This window comes from Prionailurus viverrinus, chromosome C1 (assembly GCF_022837055.1).
Source record: "Prionailurus viverrinus isolate Anna chromosome C1, UM_Priviv_1.0, whole genome shotgun sequence".
Taxonomy (NCBI): Eukaryota; Metazoa; Chordata; class Mammalia; order Carnivora; family Felidae; genus Prionailurus; species Prionailurus viverrinus.
Window position 1 is genome coordinate 62,908,750 of NC_062568.1, and position 16,437 is coordinate 62,925,186.

Genomic DNA, 16,437 nt, shown 5'->3' on the forward strand with positions numbered 1-16,437 from the left:
CTTTCCAACTGGAGGTGGGGCGCGGGTGGGGAAAGACTGGTGAGGGGAGAGAGGGCTGCCCAGATCAGAAGCATCCCGTGTAGCATCCTGCCTGAGAAGGAGGGTGCATTGGCTGGACGAGCTCCCAGAAGAAACCATCCGGGGCTGCTGCAGCCCAGCAGCCCGCGCCCCCGCTGAACTGCGGAGGTGGGGCCAGGGGCGGCCGCGGGACCGCTCACTCCCCTCTCCCGCCGCGCGGGCCCCCGGATGTGCGAGGTCGCAGGAGAGGCTGGGAGAGCAAGAGTGGGCTTCCCAGGCCCGCAAGCCTTCCGCTTGCTGAGGACTCTGTTGCAGCCATGGGCTACCAGGCGCAGGGGCCCGTCATCCTGCCTCAGGTAAAGCTGGGGACTGGGGCAGCTTCTGAAGCCAGGTCCCTTCCAGTTTCATTCACCCTGCAACAGAGGTCTGCTGCCTTGGGTTTTAGCACTGCAGAAAGTCCTCCAGGAGAAAAAGTTTTGCCTTCCTCTGACCTTTTTTTTTTTTTTTTTTCTTGGCAGGTACTTTTCAATATACCCCTTTAATCTTACAAAATCGCATCATTGGCTCCCTAACTGAGCCTGTATTCTGGGATTCCATTCAGCAGTCCGTGAACTTGGTGCAGCTATAATTGGGACATTTTAGGATGGAATTTGTTTACAATGCTCTGTTCCTAGCTGTTATTGTTGTTCTTTGTTATTATTATTATTATTATTATTATACGTTATATTATTATCCTGCTCTCATTTTCTTACCGTTATCCTACGTTGCATATTTATCTGACACTTTTCTAATATTTGACCTAGTAAATATTTAATTGCCAATTTATATATCAAAATAGAGCAATCTGGATGACAGAGAAACGCTCGTTTCTGAACATAAGCACAAAGGGAAAACTTGTCGTCAGTCCACAGCTGTTTTTAATGTTGTCAACTCGATTATAGGATCTGGTATAATAGGTAAGTGTTGTTTTATTTTAAGTTTTAAATGAAAAGACAAAACTTAAGGCTCTTACTCTGTTGCTAGTATTCTCTGATTATTTTTGAGGAAAAAATATTAAGTATTAAAATTGGTAATTTTTTCCCATAAAATCACCTCCTTTTTTTCCAGTGTAACCATGTGCACTTTTATGCTGAAGATGAGGTTCTGTTCACACTCTTTCCTCATTTGAGAGCATCTTCCATGAGTGGCAGATAAAGTTGGAGCTGCATATGGGATCTGCTGAATTTATTTTTATGGGCTCTATGGTCAATTGATAAATAAATAATAATATACTTTTTCCATCTTCCTGAAGTGTCCACCATTACTTGAACCACCTTTCTATGACCTTCTATAGTGTAAATCTCCAGATATTTGGAAATATTGAAGGTACATAAGTTTAATGTGAAAACAATAATCTTGTGAATAATTAAATCATACCGTGTTTCCTTGCCTATCTAGAGTTAAAGTACAAACTTATGATATATTAATTTTAAGTATCATTTAATTAAGTAGATATTGGTTAAATGAAAATACATAGATTTTTTTTTTAATGAAGGAGCCAAATAATCAGAATTGAAAGAAATGAGCAGCTCATATTTTCCCAGTTTGAAGCAAGGGGAAAATTCTGACAAAATTAGGTGCGTTGCATTAGAGTAATTAAGGCAATTATTTTTTCAGTGCTTATCATTCTATTTGTTCTTGGAAAACATCCAATTTAAGAAACAGCAAGACAAAACAAAATCCTGCAAAATTCATTGAGAATACTACTTTTTCCTGTAAAGTTTTGACCTTTTAGTTACAGTCATCATTGAATGTTCATCTGGATTGAGTTACTTTTTTCATCTGTTGCAAGCTGATGTGTCTCTTGATTTTCCTTGATTCCATATATAGACAATTCTTTTTGGTGGTACACAGAATAGAGGTAGGTGAGGCAAAGTAATCAAGTAGGGGCAACGATTTGTTTGAAATTCTGCTCCCATGAACCAGAGAGGTGTGGGCAACTCTGCCAGGCAGAATTCCGGAGTTAATTCCTAATGTGAACACTTTTAAGCTGATTCGTGTCAGCAGCATTTAAAAGTGCCTCTTAATTATGTACAGCAGATTTTTTAAGGAAAAATTTTTCATGGAATAAATTCTTGATGGAAATATTTTAAATACATTTTATCTTAAATATGTATTTCCCATAATCTAAAATTGACCATTTCCCAAAAAATTCATAGGAAATACTTTTATATAACCCTTCAGCTTTATAGAAAATACTTTTGCCTTCTCATTTTTCTCTCCTTTTCCTACATGGTTACCATTTTGATTCTGGCATTAGTCTTTCCTCATATCCCCTTTCTGTAGCCTTATTACCTTCTCTGCTTTCCCAGCTAGCACGAAAGGAAAGCTTTAGGTCATTACTTTCCACATATTCAAGGTCATGTTCCCCTCACCCTGAAGTGAACATTATTTGTGTGAACTGGCATCTTGCTGCTTTCTTATTCTTATTCCGTCACCTCATAAATTTGCTTTCTTGACATGTCCTTAGCTTGCATTTTATTCTGAAATAGTATTAACATACTAACATTTGAGTAGCCTTGTGCACTGTTTACAGCCATGTCCTGTAAATATGTCACTTCATGAGCTTGTTATATATAGGAATTGGGGGGAAACTTCTAAATTTCTGTATGTTTTATTAATGTGATGGGTGGGGCATTTTATGTTTTTTTCCAGGATTACCTTATTCAATGAAGCAAGCTGGCTTTCCTCTGGGAATATTGCTTTTATTCTGGGTTTCATATGTTACAGGTAAAATACTATGTAATTGCTTTTTCCTGCAACTTAAATTGTGCAATGATGATTACACACACACACACACACCCACACACACACACAAATAATTGAATTTCCTAATTAAGAAGTGCATCAAATAATCCTAAAGAATTTAGACATTTATGTCCGAGAAGATTTACTTTGCCTACTAATCCTCTGAACAGATTAGAAAAGCATTATATATCACCAAGCCTAAATCCTTTTCATGTGCCTTTTTTCACTTTGTGCAGAGAGCGGTAGATGGGGGAGTCATTTTAAAGGCTGGGAGAGACTGCTCTGAAAGTGTAGACATCAGGCCTTCCTCTCCCACAAATACCTTAAGCAGATGCACATGAATGAGCAATATTTTCTAGCTATTTTTGTGCAGGTAAGACTGAAAGGCCTGGTGCTCAACCAGCACCTTTCAGGGTGTCCACCACCCGCTCCCCACGGTGCCTGCCCAGGCTCCCTACTACCACTATCTTAGAGGGCAGCAATAAGGTGCTTCTCTATCACTTCTCTTCTGCTTCCCCCTTTTCATGTAACATGTTCATTCACACTCACGTTTTGCTACTTTACAACTCATACTCACCTCCTCTTCCTGTTGTTCTCATCCCTGCCCTTTTACCCGGCACCCCCCCAACTCACCTCATGACAGACAACCACAGGGTCCTTCCTCTACCTTAGGGTCACTGTGAAAGAGGCAGATACCACTTGCGGTGGCTGTTGGTATGGTGGCTGCTGTGTGTGGTTACTTGGATGCCTTTTACCAGGCAATGCAGAACTCCTCAGCTGTCTATTTCTTCAGTTGACCTGGCTCTCGATGGTGCCACCTTCCTGTGAGGTAATGATGCCCAGCCTCTGGCCAATGACTGACTGGTAGGAACACAAAAGCTGACCTCCCAGCCTCCGGGAGACACCAGTGAGTGTTGCAGGTGTAGCTCCAGAGGGCCTCCACCACAGGGATTGGGCTGAGGATAGTCTTCACCTGAGACCATGCGCTGGCTGAGCTGTTTCCCTTCCCCTGTCCTGTTCTTCCCCTTCTCTCGAGGGCACTCCCTCAAACCCCATGCCCAGGAATCTCTGGTCAGCTCTGCTTCTGGAGCCCAAGATGCCATCCCCTCACAAAATCTCAGGTTTCCAAGACCAGCCTTTAACTCTGCTGTTTTTTCCCTCAGGCTGAGGAAGAGAGAGTAAAGCACACAGTAGTTACCACAGTAGCTGCAGGAGCACTGGGCTGCTTTCCTCCCTGCTTTCTTCTCACCACCTGCTCTCCCCAAACCTAAGCTGCTTTGAGCTTCTAAGCTCTTATTTTGTAGCTTAAGACCCAAAACTGAGTAACCCATGGGACCCATAACGTTGTGCTTATTCAGAGTTTCTGGTGTTTAAAAATTGCATTCTATTCATGAGAACATTCATCACACTAAAAAATCCCATTCAAGGATTACTCTTGTCGTTTTTAATTTCCTGTTTCCCAGTCAGTCATCACTGACAAATAATTTCCACCCAGGCATAATAACCGTGGATTATTTAAGCGCGCTGTAAACATTTACACACACTGTAAGCCAGTAGATAGAAAAAAATTAAAAAATATATATCACCTAAGAATTAAATACTTGAGAATTGACAATTTACCCAAGCCAAATCACATTATACATAAATAAATCATAATGTGAATAACTGTCTCAACTAATGCCATGCGTAAACTTGTAGCAGTGACTGTGAACAGCCTTTTGCAAAGCCATATATTGCAAAGTTACTAATCAGTAGAAATTAGTTACTCTTATTCAGTTGCATGATCAAAATATTTAAGTAACTTTGATGAATAAAGGATGACCACACAGAAGCAAAAAAAAAAAAAAAATTACAGACTGTGATTCCTTTTATTTTTTAATTAGGCCTTAAAGAGGAAAATCTACAAGTAGGATATAATACTGAATTTTTCTTTCAGTTGACACTGTAGGGGCCCCTGGGTGGCTCAGTCAGTTAAGCTTCTGACTCTTGATTTTGGCTCCGGTTACAATTTCTCATCTCTCAGTTTGTCATTTGAAACCCCACCCCACCCCCCACATCCCCCCAATCCGTCTGTTGACAGTGCAGAGCCTGCTTGGGATTATCTTTCCCTTTCTCTCTCTCTCTCTCTCTTTCAAAATAGATAAGGGGTGCCTGCGTGGCTCAGTTGGTTAAGCCTCTGACGTCAGCTCAGATCACGATCTCACAGTTTGTGGGTTCGAGCACCATGTCAGGCTCTGAGCTGTCAGCACAGCCTGCTTCAGATTCTGTGTCTCCCTCTCTCTCTGCCCCTCCCCCACTTGCACACATGCTCTCACGCTCTCTCTCAAAAATAAATAAATTTAAAATGAACTTAAAAAAATAAATTGACACTGTAATTACACAATTGTTTTTCTTTATAATTCTTCTTTTTTTTTTTTTTTTCTTTTTAAGGCCTCTAATGAGATATGTCCAGCTAGGAGGTAGTTTTTCTGTTTTCATGTTTTTGAAATGTTGGGAAATAAAAACAAATTGTAAATATTTACAACAAATGCTTTAGTTTAATTTTTTAAAGATTTTTATATTTGTTGATTAGAGTGTAATAATTTTTATTTTTCAAACATACATACTGATTTAAAAGAAAATTTTTATGTTGGATAACATAGACTCATTCATGGATTTATCTAAAATTTGCATGCAGTATATTTAAAGACTGCATAATGACAACAGAAAAAAAAATATTGCATTCAAATTCCTTCATAGCTCAGCCACAATCTGAATTTTTAGTTTCATCTCCAACTAATCTAACATCTCTTTCACATTGTCACGAACATTACCATGTGTAGAAGTTATGTTTTAGCTATTCTGGAATATTCCATCCTCTGCAGATTGTGCTGTCATGCTACCTTCCCATGGATAGTCTCCCTGCTTGACATTCTTTTTCTTCTCTACCTGGTGAAATCCTGTATATCCTCCAAGGCTTACTCAACTCCTCTGTGAAGCCTTTCCTGGTTTTAAACAAAGGCAATATAATTAATTTCTATGTCTTTTGTGATTTTAGAATATTTTTAAATATACTCATTAGGCCATTTATTACATTGAATTTTGATCAGTTATGTAGACATCTAGCAATCCTGCTATATTAATTCATTCAACAAATATTTAGTGACAACTGCTGTCATTATACCAATGAAGAACATTATTCCTGCCTGTATGAAGCTCACGATGTTGTGTCAGGCAGACAAAGACATAGAATTATAATACTTTATGAAAATGCCATAATAAAAATACATAAATATGTGCATTATGATACGGATGCTGGCACTTAACCCAGTCTCAAAGGGGCAGTCATATTTTGGGAATGAAGAGACACCTCCACTGACTGTTGATGAGTGAGCAAAGAAAATGGAAGGGTACTCTAAGCAGAGGGAAATGTAGAAGTGCAAAAGGAAGCTGTATAAGTGATTCCATCTGGCTAAAGCATAGGGTTGATGTTCGAAGGGGAGAGAGATGAAGTTAGAGAGTTAGAGGTTTGCAGAGGCATTTATGAAGGCTCCCATGTAATGATCATCATTACTGCTTCCTGCGGACTGGCTGGATCCTAAGCGTAATGCAGCCACTGTTCTTAATCCTTCATAAGTAGATATTCTACTTCATGGAGTATGTTCTACTCTTTTAGAGAAGGAAATTGAGCCTTTGATAGGTTAAAAGACTTGCCCCACGTTAGCAGTTATTGACAAGAAAATTGTAACTTTGACTAAGTGCATGGATTCTGGAGCCAGACAACCAGGATCTGAGTCCTGACTCTTCCTTTCTAACCCTGTGAAGTTCAGCAACTTGCTTACCCTTCTGTGGCTCACTTTTCTCATCTTTTAAAGGCAGTGGGTAAAAATTGCACCTGCTTAGAGTTGTTGTGAGAATTAAACAAGTTAATATGCATAAAGCATTTAGGAAAAAGCCTGGCACAGAAAAAAGTGCTGTGAAAGTATTTGCTAGTATTTTTCTGGCTGTTATCATTATTGTTATCAGACTCCAAATACAGAGCTTTCTCCACCACCACATGCAGCCTATAGAAAATAACCAAAAGTAGCACAAATTCCCGTTCATTTAGCCTGTAGTAGCATGCTAGGCATGGTGGTAGACATTTAAATATCATAATCCTTACAGACTCTTTTCAAGGTTTGGTGTATTGTCTTACTTTACAGCTGAGACTCGAGAAAATCAAGTCTTTCACCCAAGATCACACAGCTAATAAGTAATTTTTTCTGCCTCATGAAAAGGATTTTTTAATCCAAAAGCGTTAGAGGATTCCCCGGGAGGATTTTAAGCAGAAGACATGATCAGGTGTATGCTGTGGTCAGGTCCATCTGGTAGAGGGGAGACATCAAGAAAATCTTGGTAGGGAAGGCATGTCAAAAGTATCTTGAAGAGGGGCCAGATGGGTGGATGGGAGAACTATTAGGAGTTTTTGCAGTAATCAAGGAAAGAAATGATAAAAGCCTAAGCCCTCAAATAAAACATATTAGAGATTAGAAATGAGGGGATACTGTTGAATAATTTATGGTGCAGTAGTTAATGGACTTGGTGACCAAAAGAATATAGCAGGCGATGGGTAATGAGAAGTCTATGGTGATTCTCAAATTTCTACTGATATTGTTAATAATTTGGAGAAATATAGATGGAGAAGCAGGTTCCAGAACAAATCTATAAATTAACATTTGGGCATTACAAAAAACAAAGATGTCTATGAGATGTCCAAGGTAAAATGTTTATTAGCCAGCTAGATATAGAAATTGGAGTTTGGAGGAGACTGGTTTAGAGATACAATGATGGTGGTTAATAACAGCTGTATGAAAATTACAGCCACAGGCATGAGTAAGATCACAGTAGTTCATTTTGAGGAGTGAGAAAAAAGTCCCAAGAATCCAGGTTTTAAACAGAGTGAAAGAAACTGGTAAAAACAAACAAACAAAAAAACAGAAAACAAAAAACGGTATGATTGGTCAAAGGGTAGGAGGAAATCCGCTCTTTTGCAGTCAGCGCTCAGAGCAATGTGCATCTCTGGGGACAAGTGGCACAAGCACCACAAGACAGGGGGCAAGAGAAAGCCCTACAAGAAGCACAAGTATGAGCTGGGATGCCCGCTGCAAACCCTGATTGGCCCTGCCGCATACACACAGTCCATGTTGGGGAAGGCAGGACCGTGCCTTGAGACTGGCCGTGGGGAACTTCTGAGGCTCCCAGTGTTGTACACGCAAAACAAGAATTATTGATGTTGTCTGTAATGCATCTAACAATGAACTGGTCAGCACCAAAACCCTGGTGAATAACTGTATCGTGCTCATTGACAGCACACGCTATGACAGTGGTAGCAGTCCTACCGTGCACTGTCCCTGTGCTGCAAGAAGGGGACCAACCTGACTCCTGAGAAGTTTTAAACAAAAAACAATCAAAAACAAACAAAAAACATATTTCAGAAGAAATATGAAAGGAGAAAGAATGCCCAAATCAATGGTCTTCTGAAGGAGTGGTTCCAGCAGGGCAAGCTTCTTGCATATGTCGCTTCAAGACCAGACAGTGTGGTGGAGTAGGTGGCTATGTGCTAAGGGACAAGAAGCTAAAGTTGTATCTGAGGAAAATCAAAGCTCGGAAAGGCAAATAAATCTTCCTGCTTCCTATCTTTGGTCATGTTTATTGTTCTGTCCAAAAAAAAAAAAAAAAATGGTAGGAGAAAATCCAAAAGAAAGTGAAGTCACAAAGGCCAAGGGAAGGTGGTTGAGGAAGAGGGGAATGGTAAACAAAAAAATCGCTAGGGCGCCTGGGTGGCTCAGTTGGTTAAGTGTCCCACTTTGGCTCAGCTCAATATCTCACGGTTCATGAGTTCAAGCCCCGTATCCCACTCTGTGCTGACAGCGCAGAGCCTGGTGCCTGCTTAGGATTCTGTGTCTCCCTTTCTTTCTGCCCCTCCACACCTGTGCTCTGTCTCTGTCTCTGTCTCTGTCTCTCTCTCAAAAGTAAACAAACATTAAAAAGTTTTAATGAAAGAAAAAACTTGCTACTGAAATAGCAAGTTAGATTAAGATTTAGGACGCGTCAGTTGGATTTATCAACTTGGAGCTTACTGGTGAATTTGTTGAAAGAAGATTCAAGAATGTTGGAGGGAATCAAGGTGGAAAGCATATTGCAATGATTTCTGTTTTTTCCTTTGTATTTTAATGCATTTCCAAATTACTTTATGGATAAAAAAAATCACCTGTGCTGGAAGCATGAGCAAGAGAAGAGAAAGAACAAGAATCATACCCTGTACATAGCTGTGTACCCAATGCACCTTCAATGTCATTCATTTAGTATTCAAAAAACATTGATTTAAGTGGGGGGGAAGGAAAGAGAGATCAACTTTTAATTGTATAATTTCTATATATTTGTGTCTTCAAATCCAACTCTAAAATGAGAGCTTAAGTCTTTAAAATATAAATTACAAAAAAAGTTCTTGGGGTTCTCTCGTAACCACAATAACTGTAAAATAAATTTCCTACTTGTACTTTGTTATAAAACAAATGATCTGATTCTCCTCAATCTATTTTTTTTCCTGAATGCTTGCATCATTTTTCATTCTTGGTTTTCACACATTGAATGTCTATGAAATATTTGATTACCTACATTCTGTTGCTTGGACAGTTGAGCCACATCCTGTTAAAAGTCGTTACATTGGTTAGGTTAGAAAAGTAAAATGGAAAACTGATGCTTTGTTTCTAGTCTGCATACTTCCTTCTGTCCAGGTCATTGCACAGATATGTTAAGTGTATTTGCATCTCAATTGAAAAATATATGACTGGAAATAGTACTGTTTCATGAAAGGTAATGTTTTATAAGAAAGTGAGCCTTGCCATGCCAATCTACTGTGGCATTAAATTAAACTCTTCAAAAAGTTTCTTTGAAGTGTTTAAGTCAAAATATTTTTTAAAACTTGTGTATTAAATGCAATCTGACATTGTTTAATTGCTATTTTTGCCGCAGACTTTTCCCTTGTTTTATTGATAAAAGGAGGGGCCCTCTCTGGAACAGACACTTACCAGTCTCTGGTCAATAAAACCTTTGGCTTTCCGGGATATCTCCTCCTCTCTGTTCTTCAGTTTTTGTATCCTTTTATAGGTAAGTTGATTCCTTTTACAGGTATATCCTCATAGGTAAGGTGACAATGAATATTGGAATTATTTCATAAGCATACAACTATTCTTGAAGAAAGTAGCTTTAATAGTAGATTAAAAGTGAATAGGTAAGGGAAACCTGGGTGGCTCAATCAGTTAAGCATCCTACTTCAACTCAGGTCATGATCTCACAGTTCGTGAGTTTGAGCCCCATGGTTCATGAATTTGAACCCCGTATCAGGTTCTCTGCTGTCAGCACAGAGCCTGCTCCTCTCTCTGCCCCTCCCCCCTCGCACACTCTCTCAAAAGTAAACATTTAACAAAATAATAAAAAAAACAAAAGTGAATAGGTGAAATAATAGATTTCTTCTAAAGCTGAAATACATTTTTTGAAAACCTAAGGGTCTGTGGAAGCCATGTACAAACAAGGCCAACATGCAATTTAAAATTTGTGCCATACTGGTGAGCATGTCTTCTTAGGTGCGTTGTTAACATTTACCAGTGGTCGAATTGACTTGATTTTTAAAATCGGTAATATAGAAGCTATTGTTCAAACCAGTAGCTCCTTATGTCTTCATGGAAGGCTAAGACTATTATTTCCCCCAAATCTTATTTTTTTAAATGAGGGGGTATTTGGGAGCCTTCACAATTTTCTATTATTGTTCCTTGTTTTGAGCAATGCACGTGTTACAGAAAACATGTTTGGAAACTGAACTTTAGTAACAAAACAAATCACATTTTAATTTTAATTAAAAAAATTTTTTTAATGTTTATTTTTGAGAGAGAGAGAGAGACAGAGACAGAGCATGAGTGGGGGAGGGGCAGAGAGAGAGGGAGACACAGAATCCTAAGCAGGCTCCAGGCTCCGAGCTGTCAGCACAGAGCCTGATGCGGGGCTCGAACTTGGAAACAATGAGATCATGACCTGAGCTGAAGTCAGATGTTTAACCGACTGAGCCACCCAGGTGTCCAACAAATCACATTTTAAATGACTACCAAAACTCACTATTATTTAAAGGTGTTCTGTCTGGAAAAGAATCGATTTGTAAGGTGAAATTGTTTTTGTAATATAAATTTATATTCTCCCATAAATCTGTTATCTAGTTATTTTTGAAGTTGTACATACTCATAATCACAATACATATTTGAAAGATGTAGGAGTATGCCAATATTTGGGAATAACATTACTTTGAAAATCAGTGATGGGTATTAAGGAAGGCACTTGTTGTGATGAGCACCAAGTGTTGTATATAAGTGATGAATCACTAAGTTCTATACCTGAAACTACTATTACACGGTACGTCAACCAACTGGAATTTAAATTAAAAAATTGGAGAAAACACTGCTAAATGCAAAACAAAATTTTATTTTTATTATTTAAAAAAAAATTTTTTTTTCAACATTTATTTATTTTTTGGGACAGAGAGAGACAGAGCATGAACGGGGGAGGGGCAGAGAGAGAGGGAGACACAGAATCGGAAACAGGCTCCAGGCTCTGAGCCATCAGCCCAGAGCCCGTCGTGGGGCTCGAACTCACGGACCGCGAGATCGTGACCTGGCTGAAGTCGGACGCTTAACCGACTGCGCCACCCAGGCGCCCTGCAAAACAAAATTTTAAATATTCAAGATGAGATATGCGATGGCTTATCAGTAACTGTATTATTTTCATTATGTTTTTAGCTATGATAAGTTACAACATAATAACTGGAGATACTTTGAGTAAAGTTTTCCAAAGAATCCCAGGAGGTGAGTCAATATATTTATTTATGTATTATTCATAGTTAATGTTGTTCATAATAACTTACAAGCAAAATATTTGCAAGTGGAAGAATTGGATGACTTCAGATATCTAGCAATATCCATGATCCATTCTGATCCTAAAGTATTAATCTACCTTTATAGACAGTTTAGTTCTTATTTAGCTGTTTAAAGGATATCATTGCTATTCATATACTTAGAATACTTTGGATTTTAAAAATCTTGTGCTACATATCACCAACTCTCTGTGGTAACATTTTTCATGTACTGTTTTTACTATGCTGTTTCTTAAATAAGCAAGCTGACTTTCCCCCCATTATTTGTATTAAGATATAATTTAATACAGTAAAATTAGCCCTTTCTAATGTATAGGTCAGTGAGTTTTGACAAATGCATAGCCATATATCCACAATCACAGTCAAAATACAGAACAATTCCATCCCCTCAAAATTTTTTTCCTTATTTCCCTATGTAGTCAAACCCTCCTTCATGTACAGCTCCTGGTAACCACTATACGATTTCTCTCCCTAGTTTTGCTTTGCCCAGAATGCCAGATAAATGGCATCGTATATAGGTAGACTTTCAAGTCTGGCATCCTTTACTGAGTATAATGCATTTGAGATTCATCCAAGTTTGGGGGTGTATCAGTAGTTTGCTCTTTTTTTATTGCTGAGGAGTGTTTCATCATATGGACGTACAGCAGTTTATCTGTCACCTAGTTGAGGGACATTTGGGTTGTTTCGTTTGGCCTGATATTGAAAAACCACTATGAACATTTCAAGCAGACCTTTTCAACATGTGCCACAACTCCACTCCCTGTTTGACCTTGCACTATATCATGGCACGTTAAATAACTTAGAGGTCACGAGTCTTTTTGTCTTGAAGAGCTTCCCATCCAAGCCACATAATCCTCAGTTCATGGTGACCTAACTCTACAGTTGTTATCATCGTTGACAGCGATGCAGATACACCTTTCCTCTCAGTGCTGAATCATTCATCCTACACACATACAAACCGAAAGAAAACAAAACCTAAAACTAGAAATCACACCTACTCCTTTCACAGGGTTTAGTGGAAATGGAGATCAGGGAGACTTGACCATCAAATCACAGACACACTGTTTGCTGGCTGTGTGGCCTTGAGAAGGTTAATGCCCTCTCTGATTTCTAGTCTCTTCATCTCTAAATTACGAAGTAGAGTACCACCTGCTTCATAGAATTGTGTGAAACAACAGAGGTAATACCGACGGTCCTTGGCAGACAGCAGGCTTACCCAACACTGTTAGCTCTTATCAGCAGCTTCTGTTCTAGCCCCCAGCCTACAAATCATGTTTTCATAAACTGAGATCATGTGAGTGGAAGAATGCCGTGTATAAAATGTGACCTAATTATGTAAACTTTCTATTTTCATCAACAACTGAGGGAAAAAACAAGAAAAAATACATTCACATGTCAGCTGTGATTATCTTTTAATTGGATTCATGAAGATTTTTTCGTTTCCTTTGTTATGTTTTACGTTTTCAAAGGAGCATATATTAATTTAGAAAAATCTTTTTATCACTTTATTTTCTTATTTGAAAAATATATATATTTACTAGGAAATAATAGAAAACACAGACAAAATAGAGGAGATAGAACATACCCATAATTTCTTTGTTTGGGGAAAACCAGGTAGGGACAATTCTTCCAACAACTTTCTCCCTACTTTCCTTCCTCCCTTCCTTTTTAACATATACCTCCAGAGTCTTAAGAATATGTATGACTTCAGATATTCACATGACTAAGATAATACTATACAACTTATTCTATAATGTGCTTTTTCTCTTAGTAGTAGGGACACACTTTTATATCAAATTATAGATACCTATCCTATTTGCTTTGATGGTAGTTCAGTATTCTCCTGTATAATATCAGCTGTACAACAAAATAGACCAAAATTAATTTAAATTTCCCCAAAAGAAAAACATTTCGATCACATTTTTGTTGTTTTTTAGTTATAAATAGTATATGGATATATACTCTTCATATAAATAAAACACCTTCTACAAAGCTAGAGTTCCCTTTGAACCTCCCTCCCTGGTTATTAAATTTTTAATAATCAAAAATAAATTTAAAAAAATAGGCCACATAGCAAAGAACACACTTTATTCTTATCACAGTTTTTTTTTAATTTTTTTGCTTATTTATTTTTGAGAGAGAGAGAGAGACAGAGCATGAACGGGGGAGGGGCCGTGAGAGAGGGAGACAGAATTCAAAACACGCTCCAGGCTCTGAGTTGTCAGCACAGAGCCCGACGCGGGGCTTGAACTCACAAACCATGAGATCATGACCTGAGCTGAAGTCGGATGCTCAACCGACTGAGCCATGCAGGTGCCCCTTATCACAGTTTATTTATCATTGTTGAATGGAATATTTTATAATGTGTGCCTTGTTTGTATATTTTATAAAGTATAAGATGATGCCAAAATACTTTTAGAAGTAGATAAGATCCTTAGCTGTATTTTTTCCCCTGAAATATATCACCAATATCTTAGACTGGCAAGTGGGAATTGCTTATACTTCTCTCAGATAACCAAAGCTTTGGTTCTTTTTTTTTTTAATTTTTTTTTCAACGTTTATTTATTTTTAAGACAGAGAGAGACAGCATGAACGGGGGAGGGGCAGAGAGAGAGGGAGACACAGAATCGGAAGCAGGCTCCAGGCTCTGAGCCATCAGCCCAGAGCCTGACGTGGGGCTCGAACTCACAAACCACGAGAGTGTGACCTGGCTGAAGTCGGACGCTTAACCGACTGCGCCACCCAGGCGCCCCCCAAAGCTTTGGTTCTTGATACAAGTCAAAGTAGTAAGAAATGTTGGTATAAGAATTTGTATGTTTAGATGATTTTGAAATTTCTCAAAAATCTTACTATAGTTTAGGGGTGCCTGAGTGGCTCAGTCGGTTAATATCTGACTCTTGATTTCAGCTCATCTCATGATCTCATGGTTCCTGGGATCAAGCCCCACGTTAGTCCCTATGCTGACAGTGCTGAGCCTGCTTGGGATTCTCTCTCCCTCTCTGTCTGCTGCTCTCTTGCTTGTGCTCTCTCTCTCTCAAAATAAATAGACTTAAAAAAAATCTTACTATAGTTTAAACACTTAAAATACTTATTCAGGTGTATTTTTGTTAGAAGATCAGTATAAATAATAGATCTCATCATTAGATCCTTATTAAAAAATGTCCTTTATGGTAATAGAGAACCTTTGTTACTAGGTTTGTCTCTGCTATTCATAGGATTCTATTTCAGTGTTTTTTAAGGACTTAAAATTTCCTAGTGAAGAGAACCTATACTTTCTACCAAACATATTAGTAGAGCAAATTATTTGAAAGGGTAAACAGAAACAGATATGCAAATAATTTAATTCAAATTATGTTCACCAGAAATATGTAAGTAGTTGAGCTCAGGGTTCAGGAACTTGAACTTCCTGTTTTAGTATTTTGATTTCACAACTTTATGATAATTGTTTAATTATGTCTGAGTTAAACAAATATTCATGATTATTTTTTATTACAGTATGTACGTGTGTGTGTTTGTGTGTATATTTATACCACTTTGAAATTGCATCTGAGAACTTCCCTGTAAGTTAATTAGCCATATGAGAAAATTAGAAAATGAGTCTCACTTTTCCCAGTAATAGCTTTTTTTTTTTAACCACACTCACTCACTTATTCTATAGACCTTAGACTTTGCACAAATTAATGAACAAAGACTTGGTATCACTGGGGACCTTTCAAAAACCTAGTGGTAGGATCTCTGAAAGAATTCAATATGAGCTCAAATATTTAAGCAGTGGTGTCTTCCTTGGAATGGATATATAGCTCCTGAAGTTAACACTATGGTTAGCACAGCTTTAAAATGATATAAACCCTTGCAAGTATGTTTTATTTTATGTTTACAACTTTTGCTTGTATTTGATAACAGGCACACGTGTGCACGTACACCCCCCCCAACGCACACACACAATTATTTATTCATTATGATAGCCCAGAGTCTGCAGTATATACTGGTTTCTGCAGAGCTTCCCAAAGACTTCTCTACACAAGTTGTTTCTGTCTACTTTTCTTCAGGGAGACCACTGCTTCTCAACAAAAGTGTAGAAATAGAATATCTTTACCTAAAGCTTGATTTTTGAAATGTTAAGTTTTACTTCTCACATCTCTCTAGAATACTGAAATTAAAAAAAAGAGAGAAATCCTCAGAACATGCCCTGTCCTCATGTAGCTTACTTCCTATTGAAGGGATTTGTCATTAGAGAGTTTTGAACCAACAGTGACATCATTTGTTTAACCTTTGGGAAGGATCTTTGTACTTTCTGGGTTAAAAGTATACTCTAGGGGGACAAAGGAAAGGTAAAGCAGGAAAACTGACTAGAAGGCTATTAAAATGATTTGAATGAAACATATAAGATTATTTGAACTAGGGGTGTCTGGGTGGCTCAGTTGGTTGAGTGTCCCACTTCCACTCAGGTCATGATCTCATGGTTCATGAGTTTGAGCCCTGCATCAGGCTGTGGCTGACAGCTCAGAGCCTGGAGCCTGCTTCAGATTCTGTCTTCCTCTCTCTCTGCCCTTCCCCTACTCACTCTCTCTCTCTCTCTCTCTCTCTCTCTCAAAAATAAACATTAAGGGGTGCCTGGGTGGCTCAGTCGCTTAAGCATCCGACTTCAGCTCAAGTCATGATCTCACAGTCTGTGAGTTCAAGCCCCGCGTCAG

The 16,437-nt window shown here is 38.4% G+C and overlaps 1 protein-coding gene and 1 pseudogene across 1 annotated transcript in view; both read left to right on the top strand.

Annotated features, from left to right (window-relative positions):
* The first annotated feature begins 266 nt into the window (after nt 1–266).
* Nucleotides 267–16,437, top strand: part of SLC38A11 (solute carrier family 38 member 11) — a 56,351-nt gene continuing 40,180 nt past the window's right edge. The window contains exons 1-5 of the mRNA XM_047869143.1: nt 267–374; nt 857–974; nt 2,713–2,787; nt 9,799–9,933; nt 11,610–11,675. Of these exons, the coding sequence (XP_047725099.1) occupies nt 336–374; nt 857–974; nt 2,713–2,787; nt 9,799–9,933; nt 11,610–11,675 (433 nt within the window). The 5' untranslated portion in view covers nt 267–335. The remainder of the gene's footprint in view (nt 375–856; nt 975–2,712; nt 2,788–9,798; nt 9,934–11,609; nt 11,676–16,437) is intronic.
* On the top strand, nt 7,833–8,443 carry LOC125171903 (40S ribosomal protein S8-like; annotated as a pseudogene).